The sequence below is a fragment of the Molothrus aeneus genome, chromosome 20 (genome assembly GCF_037042795.1).
Source record: "Molothrus aeneus isolate 106 chromosome 20, BPBGC_Maene_1.0, whole genome shotgun sequence".
NCBI lineage: Eukaryota > Metazoa > Chordata > Aves > Passeriformes > Icteridae > Molothrus > Molothrus aeneus.
The window spans coordinates 1,195,155-1,217,179 of record NC_089665.1 but is presented as its reverse complement, the minus strand read 5'-3'; the positions used below and the strand labels follow the sequence as shown (position 1 = coordinate 1,217,179).

The following is a 22,025-nucleotide window of genomic DNA, read 5'->3' as shown; positions in this document are numbered from 1 at the left end:
GGAGAGATCAAGAAAACTGCCCCAAGAACAGCAGAGAACTGCCCCAGCTCTGACACATGGGGATAGAAGACACACAGCTATTTCTAACCTAAGACACAGGGAAAGGCCATTATTATATTTCCATTATTGTATTGCCTTCATTTATGGCAGAGTTGTGCCCTTGCCCACAGACACCCTGAGGTATTTCCAGTAAAGCACAGCCTGAGAGCTCTTCCATAAAAACCCCAGGAAAACCTTCCTCCAGTCTGTACAGCCTGAAAAGAGCTTGGATTTTGGGATATTTAGTGCAGTGGTAAAACAATATCTTCAAAGGCACATAGCCATGAAATCTTTGGGATGAGTGGTTCTTGGGAAGGGTGAAAGTTTGACAAGAAAGTCTCACAGATATGTGTGCTTAGCAGAAAGATTTTTAAATGTAGAGTCTGATGAAGGAATAGAGATGGAAGCAAGTTTTGATATAGAAGAAAAGAATTGCTGAGCCGGTCTCACTGGATAACCAAGGAGGCAAAGGGTGTGTGAGTTAGAAGGGGTTTTTATGGCTTAGAGCAAAGGATAAACCCACCCCAAACAAGAAGATGTTTTTACCAAGCAGAAAGAGAGCACAGGCAAACAAGGCAGCAGATGTGGCAAGTAGAAAAAAGGTCTCAGAATTTTCCACTGCAAGTAAACTGAAGAACAACTTCTAGCTTAAACTCTAATGTACTGACTGTTAGTGATTGGAGAACAGTGACATGAATATGGTAATTACAGCACTTATGATAGGCTATAGATAAAAGTGAACTATCCTGGCTGTCCTCTCAGCAGCCCTGGGAGGATGAATAGGACTCAACCAAACACAAATCCGAAAAATCCTAGCTTTTTCTCCCATCTCCCTCCTAGGCTGAATAGCAATCATCATCATCTACAACCCCAAACTTACCCTCCTCAACTTCTACCTATATGCTATAGGTAGAAGTTATATATAAAAATAACTATAAAAAATAACTGCAATCGTTTTCCTCACCCTAAACACAATCAAGATTGGTTCTACTGTATTAAGATGCTCAGCAAAGAAAAGTCTACAATGCAATGTAACCTAAACTAAGGGGTCTCCAGGCCTGCCTGCAGCTGGAGCTGACAGCTGTGGGCACAGCTCTGTCACCCACAACCCTGAACTGCTGTAACCTCTTGGATGGAATAAACTGCATTTTGTGTACAATAAACTGCATTTTGTGTACAATAAACTGCATTTTGAATACAATAATCTCTATTTAGAAGAGCAGCCTGGAGTCCCACATCCCTTATTCAGGCTCTTACAAGCAGTGGTGGGAGGCAGCTGAGCCCAGCAGCAGTGAGCCCATGGGCCAGCAGGGCTGGGGCAGTGTCCCTCAATGTCCCTCAGTGTCCCTCAGTATCCCTCAATGTCCCCCAGTGTCCCTCAGTGTCTCTCAATGTCCCTCAGTGCCCCCCAGTGTCCCTCAGTGTCCCCCAGTGTCCCTCAATGTCCCTCAGTGTCCCTCAATGTCCCCCAGTGTCCCTCAGTGTCCCCCAGTGTCCCTCAATGTCCTCCAGTGTCCCTCAGTGCCCCCAGTGTCCCTCAGTGTCCCCCAGTGTCCCTCAATGTCCCTCAGTGTCCCTCAGTGCCCCCCAGTGTCCCTCAGTGTCCCCCAGTGTCCCTCAATGTCCTCCAGTGTCCCTCAGTGCCCCACAGTGTCCCTCAATGTCCCTCAATGTCCCTCAGTGTCCCCCAGTGTCCCTCAGTGTCCCTCAATGTCCCTCAATGTCCCTCAGTGTCCCTCAGTGTCTCTCAATGTCCCTCAGTGTCCCCCAGTGTCCCTCAATGTCCCCCAGTGTCCCTCAGTGTCCCTCAATGTCCCTCGATGTCCCTCAGTGTCCCCCAGTGTCCCTCAATGTCCCTCAGTTTCCCTCAGTGTCCCTCAGTGTCTCTCAATGTCCCTCAATGTCCCTCAGTGTCCCTCAGTGTCCCCAGTGTCCCTCAGTGTCCCTCAATGTCCCTCAGTGTCCCTCAGTGTCTCTCAATGTCCCTCAATGTCCCTCTGTGCTCTCTCCCTGCAGGACCCCGGCCATGATCGGCTGCTCCTTCGTGGTGAACAGGAAATTCTTCGGGGAGATTGGGCTGCTGGACCCCGGCATGGACGTGTACGGAGGGGAGAACATCGAGCTGGGCATCAAGGTTGGTGCCACTGGGCAGCAAAATGTCACCTCAGGGTGCTCCCAGGAGCCCAGAGGTGTCACTGAGCTGAGCAGTTACTGGGATCCCTCAGGGGAGCTGGGAGGGGTTGGCATTCACAGCGTTTTAATTTCACTTTACGGGAGAAAAATGACTCAGTTTGGGGGATGAATTTAATTTTTTTCCTTGGATTCCAATCTGTGTGACCTGATGCAAAAGGCTGCTGGAATGAAATGGCATTTCCAGCTTGAACCTGGCTGTGTTGTCACAGTGTTGCTGGAAGTTACAGGGATGTTTAATAGCAGGAGAAACACAGTTGGGTGAGCAGTGTTTGGGGGTGCTGGGGCTCCTGTGAGTGTCTCAGGAAAACACAAAGCCTGCAAATATTTTCCAGGCATTTAACATCTGCAAATAAAACGTGCTTACAAGCACAAAAGCTGTTTTGAGCAGTAAAACTCTACAAGGCAGGATTTCAGAGCTGCCTCAGTGCCTCCCCCTGACAACATCCCTTGATTGCTGTGTACGGTATTAGATCTGGCTTAGTGATTCAAGTGTTTACACACACTGAAGTGATTCATAAGTGATGAATTCCGTGTTCAGAGTAACCTGGGATGGCAGAGTCTGTGGAGATTCTTCCAGGCATGGTTTGGAGTACATTTGTGCATTAACAAGCTGATAGGGGGAGGCTGGAGACTTCTAACTGGAAAATTGCATTGATTGTGCTGTTGTAAAAATGAAAAATCATTGTTCAGCTCAGAGATTCACCAGAGGATATTTGCTTTGCTGGCAAGGCACAGGAAACTTAGGAAATCTGTTGTTGTTGGCTATGGGGAGCAATAATCTCCCTTAAACAAGGGAGTGGAAATTAAAAGTTTTCAATGTGCCACAGAGCTCCTCTCCTTGTGAAGTAATTACTGCTCATCCTGCAGTGGGGCTGCAGGGATCCCTCTCCAAACCCAGCTCCTCTCGTGCCTCTCCTGGTTTGTTTGGATTTGGGATTTTTGGTCTCATTGTGGAGCTGCTCTTCTCACAGTAATTTCAGCTAATTTGCCTGGTTTGGGGGCATTTAATTGAAGATTGGCTTCTTAACTGGAAAACTTGGCCGGATGTCTCAGAGAAAGTGGTGAGCATTTGTCCTCTTCTTTTTCACGTGCTGAATTTTTTAGAAAGGCCAATAAACATTCTTCTGGGGAAAAAAATAAAAAGCCCTTCTCTTTCCCAAGTGACTTTCCCAAGCTTGCATTTCCAAGCCATGCATTTTCACACTCATGCTGTGTGTTCTGGTCAAGGTTTTTAAATTACTGGTGGTTTTGAGAGCCAAAATACTTAGAAATCTGCCTTGTAAGGCTGCACAGAAAGTAGAGTTTTAAAGATTCTTGAGCTCCAAAAATCTGTTTGTGGGTGTTTTGCTGTTTTGCCTGATAAGTGGCTGTCTGGAGTCCCAAAGGTAACTTGGGGGTTCCTTGGTTGTTTCAGTGATTCCTGGATGAAAATAAATGCAGAAAGTGTTTCTTTTTCATGATGGTGCAAATTCCATCATTGTTCTGAGAATCTTGGGGCACTTTTAAATGTTTTATGGATGTGATTGTCCCTCTCTGCTCTGCACCGGTGCAGCCTCACCTCAAATCCTGGCAGCAGTTTTGGCATCAAAATATCTGAAAAATCTAGTCAGAACTGCCCAAAAATGAAGTAATAAATTCATTGAGGTTAAAAGAAGGGCATGGAAAATTCACAGTGTTTCAGGCAAAAGCACAGGGTAACCTGTTATGGGAAATTAAATTGAGGAATCTGAATAACAAACGGAAATAAAGAATTGACAAGGTTGGGCTGGACTAACCTGGAAGGGCCAAAGCCATGTACAAGAGTCCTGATTTATTAATAAATTAAATAAATGAATTAAATAAATGCTTCAGAGTGGGGGAATCCCATCCCTGAGGGGTTTAACAGTGGGGATGTGGCACTGGGGGACACGGTGCTGGTGGCACTGGTGTGGCCTTGGCAGATCTGGGGGCACGGCTGAACTCAAAGATCTCAGAGAAACTTTCCACCCCAAAGAATTTCATGGTTCTCTGAGTGCTGTAAAATGAGCTGTACTGTGCCTATTGTGGGTTAATATCTGGGCCTTATGTTTCTTTCAGCTGCTGAGTTCAGGGAGCAAAATGAGAGAAGTTCTGCAGGAGGCTCCTAAAGCCCCCCTGAACACCCCAAACCCAGCTCTGTTAGTCCCCCTGTTCTCAGGGTGGCCCTGGGCTCCTGTGTGCCCCTCTGGCATTCCACAGTTCCCATTCCCCCATCCTGGGGAGCCCTGGCTGCTGTGCCCCCTTCTCCTGGCCCAGCTCAGCTCCTGCTCTCTCTGAGCAAGCCTGGGGCCAACTCTTTAACCCTTTCCTATTCTGGAGGAGTTTCTGCTCTGATATCATCAACCTGGTGCCTGTCACCATCACACTTTCTGAAAAATCCTCTTTGCCCAGGATTCTTCTCCTGGGAAGCTGAGAAACCTCAGAGAAAAAGGAAAACAATAATTATCTCATTTGCTTCTCCTGTGTTTTGCTGCTCTGGAATGTGGTTAGAGACTGTTTATCCAACATGTGAATTGTTTTAACTTAATGACCAATCACAGTCAGGCTGTGTTAAAACTCTGGAGAGAGTCAGGAGTTTTTAATTAGTATCTTGTTAAGCCTTCTGTCTGTATCCTTTCTCTATTCTTAAGTATAGTTTTAGTATAGCATAATATATAATATAACATAACATAACATAACATAACATAACATAATACCATATCATAGCCTTCTAAGAACATAAAGTCAGATTCATCATTTCCTTCCTTCCTTCCATGGGGGACCCCAAAAATACCACGTGGTGCCCAGTTCTCATGGTTTGAAAGTGCTGCTGCTGCAGGTCCCTGGCAGCTCCAGGTGGGAATTTTGGCACAGAGACTTTATTCCCCATCCCTGCTCCTCCTGTTGGAAAGTTTTCATTTCTTTTGGAGCTGTTTGTGCTCCTGGGTTTTCAGTGAGTGTGACTAAGTGGGGAGGCTGCCTGTGCTCTTGGGCTCTGCAGGGAGGCTTAGTGGCTCTTCATGGTTAGTCACAGACATTCCCTAAAGATGGTCCATAAAATTGTTTGGATCTGCTGCAATAAAGATGCCAAAGTCTGTGCCATGGCTGCTGCCACGGTTTCCAAGTCTGGGATGGGTTGCAAGGTTGTTTTCAGAGTATTTTGTGCTTGTGTCATGCATTGCTAATTAAAGTTATTTGAGTTGTCTTTTCGAGATTAATTTAATCAATAGGGATATTATTACTACTTTGATGGTATCATTTGTACAAATTGTCACTTGAAGAAAGCAATTAACTGAGAATGCTTATTAGCTGATCCATCCCACACCTTATTTGTGCTGTAGGAATCGATTATTGGATTCATTAAGTCAAGCACAATTCAGGGATCCCTTGGAGGTTTAACCACTGACTTGAGCTGCTTTTACTGCTGCTGTTAAATTGGCTGAGGGTCGTCCTGGAGCCTAAAAAGTATTTCCAGAAGAAAAGCATGGCATCTCCTCTTAATATCCCAGGCTTTTTCCCCCCAGATTTGTCCTCTAAATCCAGCAAGGCAGATCACTGGTGCTGCCAAGCCAGAGGATTTATGTGCACGGGGCACATGGGGTGGCATTCCCATGGAATCATGGAATGGTTGGGTTGGGAGGGATGTTAAAAACCATCTGATCCCACCCCCTCCATGGCAGGGACACCTCCCACTGTCCCAGGCTGCTCCTAGCCCTGCCCAGCCTGGCCTTGGGCACTGCCAGGGATGCAGGGGCAGCCCCAGCTGCTCTGGGCACCCTGTGCCAGGGCCTGCCCATCCTCACAGGGAACAATTCCTAATTCCCAATATCCCATCCAGCCCTGCCCCCTGGCAGTGGGAGCCATTCCCTGTGTCCTGTCCCTCCATCCCTTGTCCCCAGCCCCTCTCCATCTTTCCTGTGGCTCCTTCATGCCTGCAAGGGGCTCTGAGCTCTCCCTGGAGCCTTTTCCTTTCCAGGTGAGCACCCCCAGCTCTGCCAGCCTGGCTCCAGCCCTGGAGCAGCTCCGTGGCTTCCTCAGGACTTGCTCCATTGTCTTTCCTGTGCTGGGGCCCTAGGGCTGCAGTCCCTCCAGCAGGGAATGAAACTCTGGGCTCATTTACCAGGGAAAGAAATGTGGAGTTAGAGCAAGATGTGGAGAAACCAACAGGGAAACCATTAAAACCTGGAGAAATTGTCTTTACCAGCCATGGGAGATGCATCTGGCACTGCTCTGTGGGATGGGATCAGCTCTCCCTCCTCCATCTCCAGGCACAAGGAGCATGGAGCAGCTACTTCAGACCTGCTGGTGCCTTGCAGGACCTTGGAGACTCCTGCAGTTCAGCAAACATTAGAAAACAAAGAAACAAACAAACACAAACAAACAAAAAACCAACAAACAAAACAAAACAAAAAAAAAAACCCCAAACATTAAGAGTTTGAAACAATCAAGCAAAAAACCCCACACCCCAAACTTGCCAGCAATATAAACTCCAGACCAGTATTTTAGAAGTATTTTATCTGTCAGACACCAAAATCCAGTTAGAAATTAGGGCTTAAGGATGTTTCCAAATAAAAACCAAGTTAATTTGGAGGGAAATAAGACCAGGGTAGGCCTGACCTTGGAAAAGCTCTCAGAAATACTGATACACCAGGAATACACAACCTCCCTCTGTTTATTTGTACCTGCACCCCTGTTGGAGGAGATTTTGCTCTTCAGAGTGATTGTGGTGTGGTGGGAAGAAATATTTCCACCCCTGAACAATATCCAATCACTGCCTGCATTTGTTTGAAGAGCAGGAATCAGCACAAGTGTGAGCTCAGCTCTGAGCTCTGGCATTTGAGCTGTCAGCTGAGGATTTAGAGGCTGCTCGAGGGTGCTTTAGCTGGAGCTCTACTCTTGTTTTCTAAACTGATAAAATGCTTCCCACCCCAGCCTCCTGCAGGGAGTGGAGCTGGGTTTGCATGGTTCCTGAGCAGGAGGTGCTGGGTTGTGGCTGTCCCTGCTGGGGAGGGGGTGGCAGGAGGCTCCCAGCTCACTTCCCCCTGAGAGCAGAGGGTTTGTCATCCCTGTTATCTGCTGCAGATGGGAGCAGGGAGGAAGGGCTGATTTTCACCCCAGCTGATTCTCCTCTTGTCCCTGACATGCTGATTTTTATGCTGGGAAGGCTCTGATCATCTTTGCTGGGAAATGTGATGGCTCTGCCCGTGCAATAACTGTTTGAGAGTCACTGGTGGGTGAAGAAATCCATTTCAGGACTCAGCCATGCCTTGTTGTCACTTCAAACTCTGGCAGGTGTCAGCTTTTTACTGATTCTCGTGGGATTGGTGCCTCTGGCAGGCAGTGCTTGGGATTTGTCAGGGGCTGGTTTAACACTGGGCCAGGTCAGAGCCTGTCCAGGGCCCTGGGTGGTGAAATCCAGATGTGGAGAGCAGGAGCAGCAGCCCTGGGGCTCTTGTGCTGTGGAGCCAAGACAAGGGCTGGGCAGGTCTTGGGTTTGGTGTTGCTGGAATGGCTCCCAAGGTATTAAAGTCTCTTTTTCCCCAGCCCCATGACTGCAGAAGAAGTTGAGATTCCTCAGCTCTGCTTTCCAAGGTTGTTTATTTTCTCTGATCTGTTCCATTCTTTCTCTGACCTGCTGAGATCTGTCCAGCAGGTCGGGTTGTGGCACAGTCCCTGCCCTTGGGGTGCTGTTGGCTTTTTATACTAAGAACTGTGTGTGCTTTATTTACAATAATTTCCCAATACCCATCACCTATGTTAGACAGTCTGTCTCTACTCTAAACCAATCCAGAAGTGTCACCATCACAGCAGAAGATGGAGGACAAGAAGAAGGAGAAGGACAGGACATGCCCAGGTTCCTCCATCTTGCCTCTTGAACCCCCATTCTAAATCCCCAAAATTCTACATTTTCACCCTGTGACAAATTCACTCTCATTCTACTCAAACTCTTGTGGCTTGTAACTCTTCACACAAGGTTGGTAATTGTTTCCATGGGCTAAAATCAAAGGCACAGGTGTTTGTGACTCTGTGCCAAGGTCTCTGAGCCCCTGCCAGGGTCTGGAATCACCCAGGTCAGCCAGAGCAATGTCCTGGGTCCTGACAGGCAGGTTCATGGATCTGGCAGAGTTTGCTTTCTTTGTGCAGTGGGTTTCAGAAACCCTGGGGCAGCTCCTGCTGAGCTCAGCTGTGCTCTGACTCTGCTCTCCTCAGCAGCACTCACCCATGTTGCTCTTTCTGCTGCATTTTGGTGAGCTCTGAGCTTCCCCTGCTGTAGGATTTGGCTCTCCCTGACTCTGTCCACTGAGGGACTCCTTGGACAGGTGCTCCCAGCCCAGCTGGGGACGCCAAAGACACCTCCAGTGTCCCCAGGACAGCTGGGTTTGGGTTTCCATCCCACACTGCTTTTCTTGGGCATGACTTCCATCACTTAAACTTCTCCTGGGCTTCCAGCTCTCCATCCTCTGTGGGGCAAGAGGTGGCAAAGGAGGCCCCTGAGTCTGCATTTTCCCCCTTTCCCTGAGTGCCACCTGTTCCTGGGACACCTCCAGGGATGGGGACTCCAAACCCCCCTGGGCACTTCCAGCCCTTTCCAGGCAGAAATTCCTGTCCAGGCTGGGCCTGCCCTGGTGCAGCTTGAGGCTGTGTCCCTTTCCCCTGGGGTGCTCAGGAGCCCTTCAGCTGCATCCCCGGGGACCCCCCAGTGCTGCCCCATCCAGGACTTGTCCCCAGCCACTCCTCACTGCTCTGGGGAGCATTCAGGGACTCCCTGCAGCAGGAGCTGCCATGGGGGGTGCCAGCAGGGAAATGAATCATTTGAATTCCATCTTGCCAGCATCCTGCAGGGCACACTGTGGAATCCCAGGCACTGGGAATGTTTCTGTGTCTGCTCTGGGCTGCCCTGACCCCAGGGGAGCACTGACTTTGACCTCATCCATGGAGAAAGTTTCCTAAACTCCAGAATAGACTGGAATCCACTAAAGTGTGAAATAGATTGTAGAGAGCAGTGCAGGTGTGTCACTTGGTGAGAAATTGAGGTTTTGGGATTTTTAGTATGTAGTGGATGGCAGCAAGATGGAGGCACAGGGTGTCATCCTGGGCTTCTTCTTCATGCTTCTTCTTCCTTCTTCTCCATGGGTTTGGGTTTGCATTTTGTGATTGGGCAGAAAAGTCCTCATTGTGGGCTCTGTGGGATCAGTTATTGGGTTAAAAGGGAAAATAATCCAGGTGTCAGTTCCTAATTGGATAGTTTAGCTTTAAAGGACCTTGTACCAAGAGATTATTGGCCATTTTGTGCCTTCTAATGAAAAGCTGCTGAACTCACAGCAGTGAGACTGTTTTAGTGATAAGAAATAATAAACACCTGAGTGTGAACATGAACTATCATCTCAAGTGCCCTAATCCAGACCCAGGGAAACCCACAGCTGATACCCCCATTGCCCACTGCTCCCCTTCTCTCTTGGCCCCTGGGCCAGCCCTGCCTGTCCCATTGCCTGGGCCATGGCCACACTGAGCTCTCATTACTGGGGGATGATGCATGAGCTGGAGCAGCCCTGGCTCCCCCAGTGCCTGGAGGCTGCAATTTGGTCAGGAATTGCTGAGCTGCAGCAAAGTTAGGCCCTCTGGAAGCTGTTCTATAGCAGCTCTCCCTGGAGGACAACTGTCCTCCAAAGTACTCCTGGGTGCCTGGAATGAGCACTGAAATCTGCCCTCGCTCTTCCCTGGGCAAGGTGAGCATCAGCACATTTGCTCTGTGTGTGCTGGGATATAAATTACCCCATAAACCAGAAAAAACAGCCTTGTCTCTCCCTAAAATCCAACTCCCAGCAAAACTGAACTTTGTCACCTGACAAAAAAACACTCTTGGGAAATGCCAAGGAAAATGTGACACCAAGAAATGAGGCTCATTATGAACTGAGGTGAGGAATGAGGAGTTTTTTCATCCCATTATTTTCCTGAAGCCTTTGGAAAGTTCCCTGCCTGTTGTGACTGCAAAGCAAGGGGATTTTTCTTCTTTTTAGGAGCAGACTCACTTGTGATGCACGTGCTGGGGCTGTGGGACACACAGGTCCCTTCCCACCTCAGCCAGAGCCACAAAGTTGATTTTTTCCCTCCTCTGGAGTCTGGTGACTCAGGCAGGGCAGGAGCAGCCCTGTCTCAATGAGTGTTGCCTTTTTCCAGGGATAAGACTCTCCCTTCATTGACTACAGATTTCCCCTAAGCTCAAGGATTATTCCTGGTAAGATGTAATCAATGCTGTTGCACTCCTGTGATTTTCAACCCAAAACCTCAGAGTTAAAGATTCCCAAGCAGCTTTTAGTGTGTTTGGGGTGTCTGTGAGGCTTTGCTGTTGTCCTCTCCCAAGGACTTGGAGGTCAGACCTGCTCCTTTTCACAAAGCACCCCCTGTTTGGAGGCTCTCAGAGCTGGCTAAGCTGCATTTCCTTCTCATCTGAACTCCTCCTGGACAGGGAATGCAGCTGGAAGGCCACACACTAAAGCAGCACAGAATCTGAAAAAATACAAAAGCTAAACCTGAGGCATCATTGGCATATTCTTACTTAAACTCTAGAAATATAAGTTTATGATTTTTCTGCCTAATGTCTGTGTATTGTATTTTTACATCAATCCAAGCTTCTCCCCAGGCTACAGATGAAACCCTTCAGTGTCTGAGGAAGGTTCTGACAGCCTGATGGGATGGCAGGGAGCAGACTGACAGACTGACAGCCCATCCCTGCCCAGCTCCATCCCAGCCTGCAGAGCCAGCAGGACAGGGCAGGGACAATGACAGGGTTTGTGACCCAGCCTTGTCCCAGAGCTGCACTCCCAGCTTCAGGGAGACCTTCCTGCCTCCTCCTCCTCCTCCCCACGTGGCTGCAGCACCCAGCATCTCCTCCTGGCTGCCCCTTGGACACCCAAATCCCTGGGATACCCCAGTCCTTGCTTTGGGATCCTGGCAGAGTCCCGTGTTTGGTGCCAGGGCCAGGCTGGGTGGGTGCTGCCCTTAGAGCCCCCCCAAACCCCCCTGCTCCTTCACCTGGGCTGGGCTGGCCATGCTCCCCTGTCATTGGCACTGCTAGAAATGAAGGGATGGGGCTATTTTGGGGCTAGGAATGATTTATTGCTCAGATAAACATCAGTCTCAGAGGCTGTGAGATTTTAGAGGAGCAAGCACCCAGCCATAGCTCAGGAGCAGTCACAGGTTCTTTGTTACAAGGCAATACAGAACTTTGTAAACCCCACAGGGTTTATTCTGCTTTTCTCACCTATCACCTTTACTTACTTCTACCACTCTGTGGATACTTTTGTCAATGGCTTCTGTCTCACATGCACACACATTATTATAACTATTATAGCTTCTAAACTCTCAGCTACTCTGTACAACCACATCCCCACATTATAAACCCTTCACCATCTCATCAAGGCACTTTCTCAGTTAAGGTGATGCCTTGTGAAGGCTGACCTGGAACAGAGACTAGACAGAGCTAAAGAATAAAGCAGGGATTTATTAAGAGGCCTCCATGGATCCACCTTGGGCAGCACAACCCAAAATGGCCACAAAATGCACAATCGATCATGGGGTCTCTCACTTTTGTTAGTTCTGCTCCATTTGCACCTTGGAGTTTGTCGGAACCCAGGAAATTCCTCTGGCTGTCCTGGAGGACTCGAGCCCAAGAGCCCTGTGCCTTTGATTGAGCCCTTGGAAAAAACAATTCCCAACCTTATATGAAGAATTACAAGCCACGAAAGTTTCAGTAGAATGAGAGTGAATTTATCACAGGGTGAAAAAATAGATTTTTTGGGGTTTTTAGAATAGGAGTTCAGGGGGCAAGATGGAGGAATCTGGGCATGTCCAGCCTTTCTCCTTCTTCTTCTTGGCTTCCATCTTCTGCTGTGATGGTGGCACTTTTACATTGGTTTAGAGTAGAAGCTCACTGTCTAACATAGGTGATAGGTATTGGGAAGCAATTGTAAACATTGTACACATAGTTTTTAGTATAAAAAGACAACACCACCCTGGGGGCAGGCAGAGTGCCTCTGACTGTGTTGCTGAGCAGACCTCAGCAGGACAGGAGAAAGAATTTTATAGATAAGAAACAATAAACAATGTTGAGACCAAGAAATGAAGAGCCCTGACTCCTTCTTCGACCACCAGGCTGGGAAAAGAGACTTTCTGATGTATCTCAGGGTCACTGTGAGCAGCAAAAGTCCCAAGAGGAGTTCATTGTCCAATTGCAGCTCCAGCCCATGCAGTCCCATCCTTGTTTTTCTCTCTTCAGCCCACGGTGTTTGTGCTCCTGGGCCTGAGATTTGGCTCATTTGTCCTTGGTCCCCAGCTGGAGCAGGAATTGTTTTTTCTCCCTGCTCTGTGCACAGAGCTCACCATCCCATAATATGAAGCCCAGACCCACACACTGAAGCAGCACAGAATCTGAAAAATGGAAAAGCTAAACCTGAGGCATCATTGGCATATTCTTACTTACAACTACGAAACATAAGTTTATGATTTTTCTGCCAAATGTCTGTGTATTGTGTTTTTACATCAGTCCAAGCTTCTCCCAGGGCTGCAGATCAAATCTTTCAGTGTCTGTGGAAGGTTCTGTTTTTCCCACCCTCCCCTGTGTCTGTCTCCAGCCCCACGTGTGCAGGGCAGGGCAGGGCAGGGATGGCAGCTCTGGCTGCAGGATCCTGCCTGGCTCCAGGGCTTTGGGAAAGGCTCTGGAGGATCCCTGGGGGATTGTGCCCTGTCCAGCCCATGGCTCCCTCTGATCCAGACAAACCCTGGGGCTCCCTGTACTTGCTGTGCCCTGTTCAGGTGGATTTAGTGGGCCTGAACCTTGCTTGGGGCAGGAATTGCAGCCTCTCCTGGGTGTAGGAAAGGTGTTGGCATCCTTGGGCTCTGCCAGGATCCCAGCAGCTCCTTTGGTCCTCTCACATTCGCTGGCTCCCTTCTCCCACAGCTTTCCCAGTACTGGCAGACCTGTGGGACTGCTTCAGTGCAACAGGGAGGAGGAAATTCCCAGCCAAATTCAGTGGGAATTGATCATTTCTCTCCTCCAGCCATCCTGGAAAATCTTCCTTTTCCTTCCCTGAGCAGGAGGAGCCTGGCACTGAGCCTGGCACCTGTCCCTTGGTGTGACAGCCCTGAGAGTGTGACAGCCCTGAGCACCCTGAGATCCCAGTGGGAACAGCTGGGCAGCATTCCCATGTCCCTGTGCCTTTATCCCTGTCTGCAGGGTCCCTGTGACCCAGGAGCTCTGTGGGGTTCCCTGTGAGCAGCATTCCCATGTCCCTGTGCCCTTATCCCTGTCTGCAGGGTCCTTGTGACCCAGGAGCTCTGTGGGGCTCCCTGTGAGCAGAATTCCCATGTCCCTGTGCCCTTATCCCTGTCTGCAGGGTCCTTGTGACCCAGGAGCTCTGTGGGGCTCCCTGTGAGCAGCATTCCCATGTCCCTGTGCCTTTATCCCTGTCTGCAGGGTCCTTGTGACCCAGGAGCTCTGTGGGGCTCCCTGTGAGCAGCATTCCCACTGGGAGCCCCTGGGAAGGGAATTCCCTCCCAGCAGGGAGCTCTCTGCCTTCTCTGAGGTGATTCATTATTCACAGCCAGGCTGCTGGCTCAGGGATGATCTGATGGCTCTGATGCACCTTTCCCTAAGGCCTGAGAGCTGTTCAAGCTCCTTTATCCCTCTCCTGATGCCAGGCTTTCCTCAGGGGTCCCTCAGCAGGGAAGATGCTGCTGCTGGACCTCCTCAGCAGCTCCTGGTGCTGGAGCTCAGCCCCAGCCCATCCTGCCTCGCATTCCAGAGGGATTCAGGGCTGACTCAGCCTTCCTTGGCTCTGGCTGAAAGCTCTGCCCTGAGGCACTGGGTGCCATGGAGCTGAAGGATCTCTTGGGGTATTTCTGCTCAAGGATCAGAGCAGCATTTCCTGCCTCTCTTGGAAGCTGCTGGTGCAGGAAGCAGTTCAGAAAATGAAATGAAATTCCAGCTCTGACTGCCCAGGCTGGGATCCAGCAGAGCACTTAACTTCAGCCACCTGGGCAGCCCTTTTCATTTTGGTGGTGCTGTTCCAGCTGCCTAAGTGCAGTTCTGGATTGAGGCCTCTGGAGCTGAACTTGAGCCATAAGGGTTAATATCTCCAGAATTCAATTTTCCCCTGAAGAAGATGTTGTTCCTCATCCCTGCCCCTCCAAAGAGTGCTTCCACCTGATGAGCTAATTAACTCGTCTGGCTCTAAAATACAAGTACATTCTTCTTGGCTTTTGTCATGTGTCACCACCTTCTGAGGAGTTATTGTGTCTTATTTACACAGAAAATACAGAAGGAGGGAAGTGAACCTGTTCAGTGCTTGAATTTACACCCAAAGCCTCAGTACCAAACCCATTATTTCATATTCATCTACAGACACAAAATATGTGTTAATTAACCAAAGTGCTGCTAGTGGGCATATGCAAATGAAGTGGCATCAATCAGGACAGGATCACCTTTTTTTTTTTTTAGTTTTTCCTTTGTTAAGAAATACAGTTTTGTGCTGACTGCAGTTCCTTAATATCAGATCTGTGCCTTGAAGCTCAACCTGCAAAGAGCCTCAGAATCTCCCAGCACTGGAAATGATGCAGCTGATAATGAAGAACTCCTGTGTAATCCCAGGGAGGGCAGAACTGTCTGGATCTGCCTCAGGCACAGAGAACCCCAGTTTATTTTTCTAGGAGGTGTTTCATTCTGTCAAAGCAGCAGAGTTAAACTGAGAGACACAATTAGGTATAAATTCACATTTGGACTAAATATATTGAATTCAAGGTGGAAAATGGGATGGAAAATCCTCAGCTCTGCTTTTCCAAGGCACAGGGTGACCCCCAGGATCTGCCCTGGAGCTGGGACAGAAGGGGATCCTTGGGCTGTGTCCCTTCCCTGCTCCCTGGGTGCCTCTGCCAGGGGCACTGGAGGTGCTCCTGGCAATTCCTCAGCTTGGAAATTCCTCAGGTCAATGCCCAGCCCTTTGCACAGCCCACCCTGCCCATCTCCCAGGCCAGGGAGGGGCTCCTGTCTGCAGGAGGAGCTTTGGCAATGAGCAGGCTCAGGGCTGAGCTCATCCAGCATCTCCTTTATGTCATTGCACCTTTGGCATCATTCAAGCTGATTGTTTCCTTCCCAAAGGAAACACTGGATATTAACTGATGAGCCAGGACTGGGGGAAGGTGCTGGAGCCTTTAAATGTTTAAGAAAAGGTGACAAAGAGATTGTGAATGATGAAGAAACATCTTGCTCTCTGGTCCTGTCTATCCTGAGATGTTGATCCCCCACCAAAGGGAGACAACTGTCACAAACACATTTTATGAAAAATCCTTTCGTTAGGATTTTTTCTTCTGAGAGGCTGAGAGGCCTCAGATGAGAAGAAAAACAATAATTATCTGCTGCTGTGGAATGCAACAGGTGCATCTGGGATTGGGCTCATGTGGTTGTTTTTAATTAATGGCCAATCACAGTCAGCTGGCTTGGACTGTCTGGTCAGTCACAAGATTTTATTATCATTCCATTCCTTTTCTATTCCTTTCAAGCCTTCTGATGAAATCATTTCTTCTATTCTTTTAGTATAGTTTTAGCATATCATTTTCTTTTAATATAATATAGATCATAAAATAACAAATCAGCCTTCTGTAACATGGAGTCAAGATTCTCATCTCTTCCCTTGTCCTGGGACCCCTGTGAACACCACCACAGACAGCTGCTGATTTTCCCCTTTCAGGTGGCACAGGAGGGTTCCCAGTGTGATCCCCAGCTGCTCTGGGTCCCTCCTGTGCCTGCCCATTTTGTTCCTGGAGCTCTGGACAGAGGGAATTGATGCAAATCCCGGGGCTGCACCATCCCTCTGTGAAATCTGGGCTGTCAGGACACATTTTCCTCTTTCCAGTCCCCTCCAATCTGTGAGCTCCAGCAGAGTGAACCCAAACCCACACCTGGGGCTCAGCCGTCAGCCCCCATGAGGTTGGATTTGGTCAACTCTGCAGCTGTAGAGCTGCAAACAAACACAAACTTTGCATCTGGAAGTTCAATGCTCCTCCTCTCCTTCCTGGGATTTTGGGTTTAAATCCATCTAATTGTACAGAACTACATCTGGTTTCTCTTTAGCATTTTGGCTTTGGCCATTTTGAAGCTCTGTGGGTCTGCAACAAGCTCATGTTCCTTGTTGGATTATTCCAGGATCCTGGCCTTTGGCTGTGAACACTGAAACCCAGCATTCCTGTGGCTTTGGTTTGTGCTCAGCCAGCTCCAGATCCTGCAGCCTCTCACCAGCCTGGTGAACTCAGATTTTGGCAGGAATGGTTTTGTCCTTATCTCTGCTTGTTCCAGAGGGTGCTCAGAGGTGGGGAGTCACAGGAGATGTTCCTGCTTTAATGGCCAGCACAGATGTCTTCATCCCACACTTGAAAAAAGCAGAGCTGGAGAAAAATGCAGTTTCCTGATGTTCCCAGCAGCTCCTGCCCCCAGCTGCCCTGACAAAGCCCCTGTGCCAGCCAGGCTCCTCCAGCCACAGCCAAATCCCATCAGAGCAGGGGATCATTTCTCCATGGCTTTGCCAAAGGCTCTCCCAGCTCCTCCCTGAGCCCCTGGGCTGCAGTTCCTGGCCAGGGGTTTGTGTCCTGGGGCTGCATCTCCACCTGCTCCTGAGGCCATGGGGAAAAGCTTCCAAAAGGTTCAGAGAGCAGAGCCAGGTCCCTGTGGCTCGGGATGTGTGCATGGCAGGAGCAGCACCAGACCCTTCCCAGCAGGGCACCTCACTGATAATTTTTGCTGACAGCCCAAAATCAGCCAAGTGAACCATTTTAAAAGCCCTTCAGAACTGTTCACTTCCATCATTTGCTGCTTTTGTCAGGCACACAGAAGTGTCTTGCCGTGTCCTTTGTCTCATTTTTACAAGAGCTCTGTTGTCTATTTAGATTAAATTACAGGAGCAAACAGTTGTTCAGGGATAAGCACTGGGGTGATCCAAGGAGATTGTTCAGCAGCAGGAGCAGGGTGGTTACCTCAGCTGTGTGAGAAAAACAATGCTCACTAACAAGGATTTAAAAGGTTTATTAAAACCTTATCAAAAATACAACAGAAGGCTGAATAGAGAAAATATTACAGTGCTGGGAGCAGAGGATCTTTCCCACCATGTGCTCACCCACACCATGGAGGTTTCACCTTTTAACCCTTTAGCTCCCCCAAAGTTCTGTCCATGGACTCCTCCTTCCCTGCCCAGTGCTGGAGATCACTGCCTGACACCTTGATTGGAGCTCAGGTGCTGCCACAGGAACGAGTGACCCTCCCAAATGTCCCAAACCCAGGGCACCCCTGAGAACAACACAAGGGGGGGAAAACACAACTATAAATCTATAAAACATAGATAATATTTGCCCTTTAATTGTGAGAGTGTTCTAGTTTGAAAGCAAAACCATTGAAAGACTCCAAGTCAGAAATAAAATTTATTAGGAAAAGGAGGAAAACCCAAATACATGCAATAATACAAAAGAAAAACCACTGACAGAGTCAGAACACAACTTGACACTCTGTTGGTCAGGGTGTTGGTAGCAATCCAGTTGAAATGGCCTTGTTGAAATGGTGATCCTGTAGAAACCATCTGGTCGCTCTTGGCCTCTGGAAGACCAGTGGGTATGGACTGCCTGCTCTGTCCCAAAGCCCAGATTATATCCAGGTAGGGATGCTGAGCTCCTCCCCCTGGGTGGAACATCTCACAATGGGCTGGAATCGTTCTGAGTCATGTGGGGACTCCATGAAACAGAAATGGCTCCTGGAGGGCAAGGCATTGATGGGCCCATCAACAGGAGATAAGGAAGAAATGATTCCCCTCCTGGTTTCAGCAGCTCTTGAGGATGGGAACAGAATACATTTTATATTGTAACCTAGGACAGAGAGTCCACCATGGCATTACTCATCTATCACAGGTGGAACAGCCAGCAAATAGATTTTTTTCCTGCTGTACAAGCTCAGATGCAGCAGTTGAAGCTGCATCCTGTGTGGATGGGTGCCCAGTGGAAGGGCAGCCCATGGAGGGGGTGTTTGCTGTCCCCAGGTGAGGTGAGGGCCTGGGACAGGTTTGGACTCAGTTATTTGGGAGGGTCTGGAGCAGGTTCTGCTGCTCTGCTGGTGCTTGGTTTGAGGAGGTGCCAGGGGCTCCTCAGAGGTGCCAGGGGCTGTGTCCCCAGCCCTGGGGGAGGTGAGGACCCTTCTGACAGAGGGGTGGGACGGGTGGGATTTGTGTCATCCCTGCCTCCAAAACCCTCTGATGGAAATTTGCACCCCAGGCCAAGGAGCTTGGCCCTATGTCCTGCTTCAAAGTGCCTCTTCCTTCTAAAATCTCTGCTGCATTTGAATTTAAAAAACACTTACAGCAGCTGCATTTTCATTTTTTGGGAGGGACACGTAGACACTGAATCCTCTTCCCCCATTCCCACACTTTTATGTCCAATAAAATTGAGAAGTATCTTCCCAAAATGAGCAGCCAGGGGAGTGTGAGTCTGGGCTGCCTGGTTTCATTTGCTCCAGGGGTAGCACTTGCTGTGTTTAATGGATTTGCTTGGCTTTCTGGGACACATTTAAAGGAGAAAATGTGTTTATTGGCATCAAATTTAGAAGACCTGTAACGTTTAAGAGGGAGATATGTTTGAAAATGTGATATGAAATGGGGAATTGTCAGTTTTGCTGTCTTTGCAGAAGTTCTGGCAGCTTTACTGACCAGGTTTCTGTGGTGCAGATAGAATTTGAGCCCTAAAAAACTGAATGCATAATAAAATACCTATGGCATGCCATCATTTCTGGTTATGTTACTGTAACTGGGATGTATATCTAAAGGCAATCATCACTGTAGAGGAGGGAGGAAAACACAGAGAGAGCTTTAAATTTCATTAGACATTGAAACATCTGAAGGAGGAACTCTAATGGTTATATATAATAAACCTCTTTTTTTATCTTCCCATAAAATTGTATCTCTTTTCCTTTTTCCCCTCAAGTTGAGCTGCCTTGCAGTGTGCAGGGTTCTGAAATAAATCGATGATTAACTAAACAACAGGAATTCATAAACCTCCTTATTTTATAGCAACATTTAAGGCAGTGCACAGTGCCTGCTCCCCAGGCTGATCTACGCCCCCAGGTCCATTATCTGAGCTGTAGATAAATGAGGAGTTATATCTGCTGGAGGTTATGCTCAGGTAGTTCCCACCCTGCTGGTGTAAATCCAGGGGTTTATGGAAGGAGAAGAGCAATATTCTTTATGGGAACAAGGAAACGTGACCCAGGGCTGGAGATCTCAGGGGATGAAGTTGCTCCTGCTGAGCTTCTCTCAGCACATCTTCAGGAAGTGCAAATCAGATTTCTTTTCCTGGGTTCCCACATTTCCATTCCAGTTAAGAGCAAGTCCTGGGGCATTGGGGGTGGCTGCTTTCATTACTGGAAAGCATCACAGGAAGGGAGAAAGGAAAGCTGTGTTAAATCTGTGCTCTGAGGAAGCAGCTCAATTGTCAGGGAAAGCATTTAGCTCCTGCAAGTCAAATGGAGCAGCCTGAAGAGTGTCTGCCCCTGGCAGCTGAAAGGCATGGACAGCCATTGCACAAATGCTCCTCTAATCACCTGGAAGGGCTGTGGCTCTCGAGCTGAGCAGGTTTCTCTGCTAGGGTTGCTCCAGAGGCAGTTGTTCCCTCAGAGGTAGAAGTTTTGTGATGGTTGAGCCACGTTTGATGCTGGGTCCTGCAAGCCCACGTCCCTCCTGTGCCTTATGAAACTCTGTCCTCCTGCCAGCAGCACCTCTGAGCCAGTGGCAGCAGAACCACGGAGATTTATCAGGAAAGGAGCTGACAGTGAATGGCTCTGGCTGCTCACACCCTGCCTGCCCCAGGTCTGCAGCTCCCAAGGGATTCTCAGTTGGAAATGGTTCAGAGGAGGGCATGGAGGGCACCAAAGGGCTCCTCCATCAGGGGGGAATGCTCAGCAGAGAGTCTGGAGCCTGGAGGAGGATGTGGGAAGGCTCTAAATCAGAAGTGACAGGGCAAGCAAAGAGGCTTTTCCCTGGGCCCTGTGCTGGAAGCTCAGAGGGGGTTGGAAACACTGGAGATGCTGCTTTACTCTCTGTGAGGATACTTGGCTGCTGCTAAAAGTTCATTTGTTCAGCAAGTTTCTTTTCAGAACCCAGAACATCCCTCTGGCTGTCCTGAGCAGCCCAGACCCTGCCAGGGGGCTCAGAGACCCTGGCACAGAGCCCAGAACACCTGTGGGTTTGATTATGACCCCTGGAGCAAATTACCAACCTTAGATGAAGATCTGCAAGCCACAAGAGTTTAGGTAGAAAAATAGTGAAGTTATCACAGGGTGGAAAAGTAGATTTTGGAGTTTTTTAGAATGGGGGTTCAGGGAGGCAAGATGGAGGGATCTGGGTGTGCCCAGCCTTTCTCCTTCTTCTTCTTGGCCTCCATCTTCTGCTGTGATGGTGGCACTTCTGGATTGGTTTAGAGTAGAAGTTCACTGTCTAATATGGGTGATAGGTATTGGAAAGTAATTGTAAACATTGTACAGGTAGTTTTTAGTATAAAGACATAACCCTGCCCTGGGGCAGGCAGAGTGCCTGGAACTGTCTTGTTGAGTGGACCTTGGCAGGACAGGAGAAAGAATTTTATAGATAAGAAACAATGAACAACCTTGGGACCGAGAAATGAAGAGCTCTGACTCCTTCTTCAAGGGCCAGGCTGGGAAAAGAGACTTTCTAACCTTTCTTGGGGTCACTCTGACAGAGATCCCAACAGTCTCTGGGTTAGTTACAGCATGAAAAGCCCACTGAAGGCTCTCAGACTTGCAGAAGGTTGAATGTCACCCCCATCTCTGCCCAAGGCTGGAGTGAGCTCTGGGATGGCAGAACTGTGTCCCTCCTCTTCACCAGGCACCAGCTGCTGGCTACATCCAGCTCCCCTTCCCTCTCACACACCCAGCCTTGGATCTGGCTGAAGGCAGAGAGAACTCCTGGATTTTGCCTCTGCTCTGTCTCTTCCAGCCCCATTTCCCCCTCATTTGCTGAGCACACAGCAGTGTTGGTTGTGCTGGCTGTGGCTGTGCAATTCTCTGGGCTTCTTATTGAAGGGTCTGCCCCAAATCCCATGGAAAATCCTGGACAATTCCTGTGCTTTATAAGGAGAAGAAAGTTGGAGATGGAGTGGTTCATCCTGCTGAAGTCTCTGTCCTGCTCTGGGAGCTTGGATAAAGGCCTGAGGGTGATCCAGCTCTGGGGATGGCTGAGGAGAGATTGAGCTCAAGATGGAGGGATGGAGCTCAGGATGGATCTCAGGATGGAGGGATGGAGCTCAAGATGGAAGGATGGATCTCAGGATGGATCTCGGGATGGATCTCAGGATGGATCTCAAGATAGAGGGATGGATCTCAGGATGGATCTCAGGGTGGAAGGATGGATCTCAGGGTGGATCTCAGGGTGGAGGGATGGATCTCAGGATGGATCTCAGGATGGATCTCAGGATGGAGGGATGGATCTCAGGATGGATCTCAGGATGGAGGGATGGATCTCAGGATGGATCTCAGGATGGATCTCAGGATGGATCTCAGGATGGATCTCAGGATGGAGGAGTGGATCTCAGGATGGATCTCAGGATGGAGGGATGGATCTCAGGATGGATCTCAGGATGGATCTCAGGATGGATCTCAGGGTGGAAGGATGGATCTCAGGATGGATCTCAGGATGGATCTCAGGGTGGAAGGATGGATCTCAGGATGGATCTCAGGATGGAGGGGTGGATCTCAGGAT

General features: G+C 48.9%; 1 protein-coding gene across 1 annotated transcript in view; it reads left to right on the top strand.

The window, feature by feature from the left end:
• GALNT17 (polypeptide N-acetylgalactosaminyltransferase 17) overlaps positions 1 to 22,025 on the top strand; it is a 252,120-nt gene that overhangs the window by 153,955 nt on the left and 76,140 nt on the right. Inside the window, exon 6 of the mRNA XM_066563263.1 lies at positions 2,056 to 2,173. Within this exon, the coding sequence (XP_066419360.1) occupies positions 2,056 to 2,173 (118 nt within the window). The remainder of the gene's footprint in view (positions 1 to 2,055; positions 2,174 to 22,025) is intronic.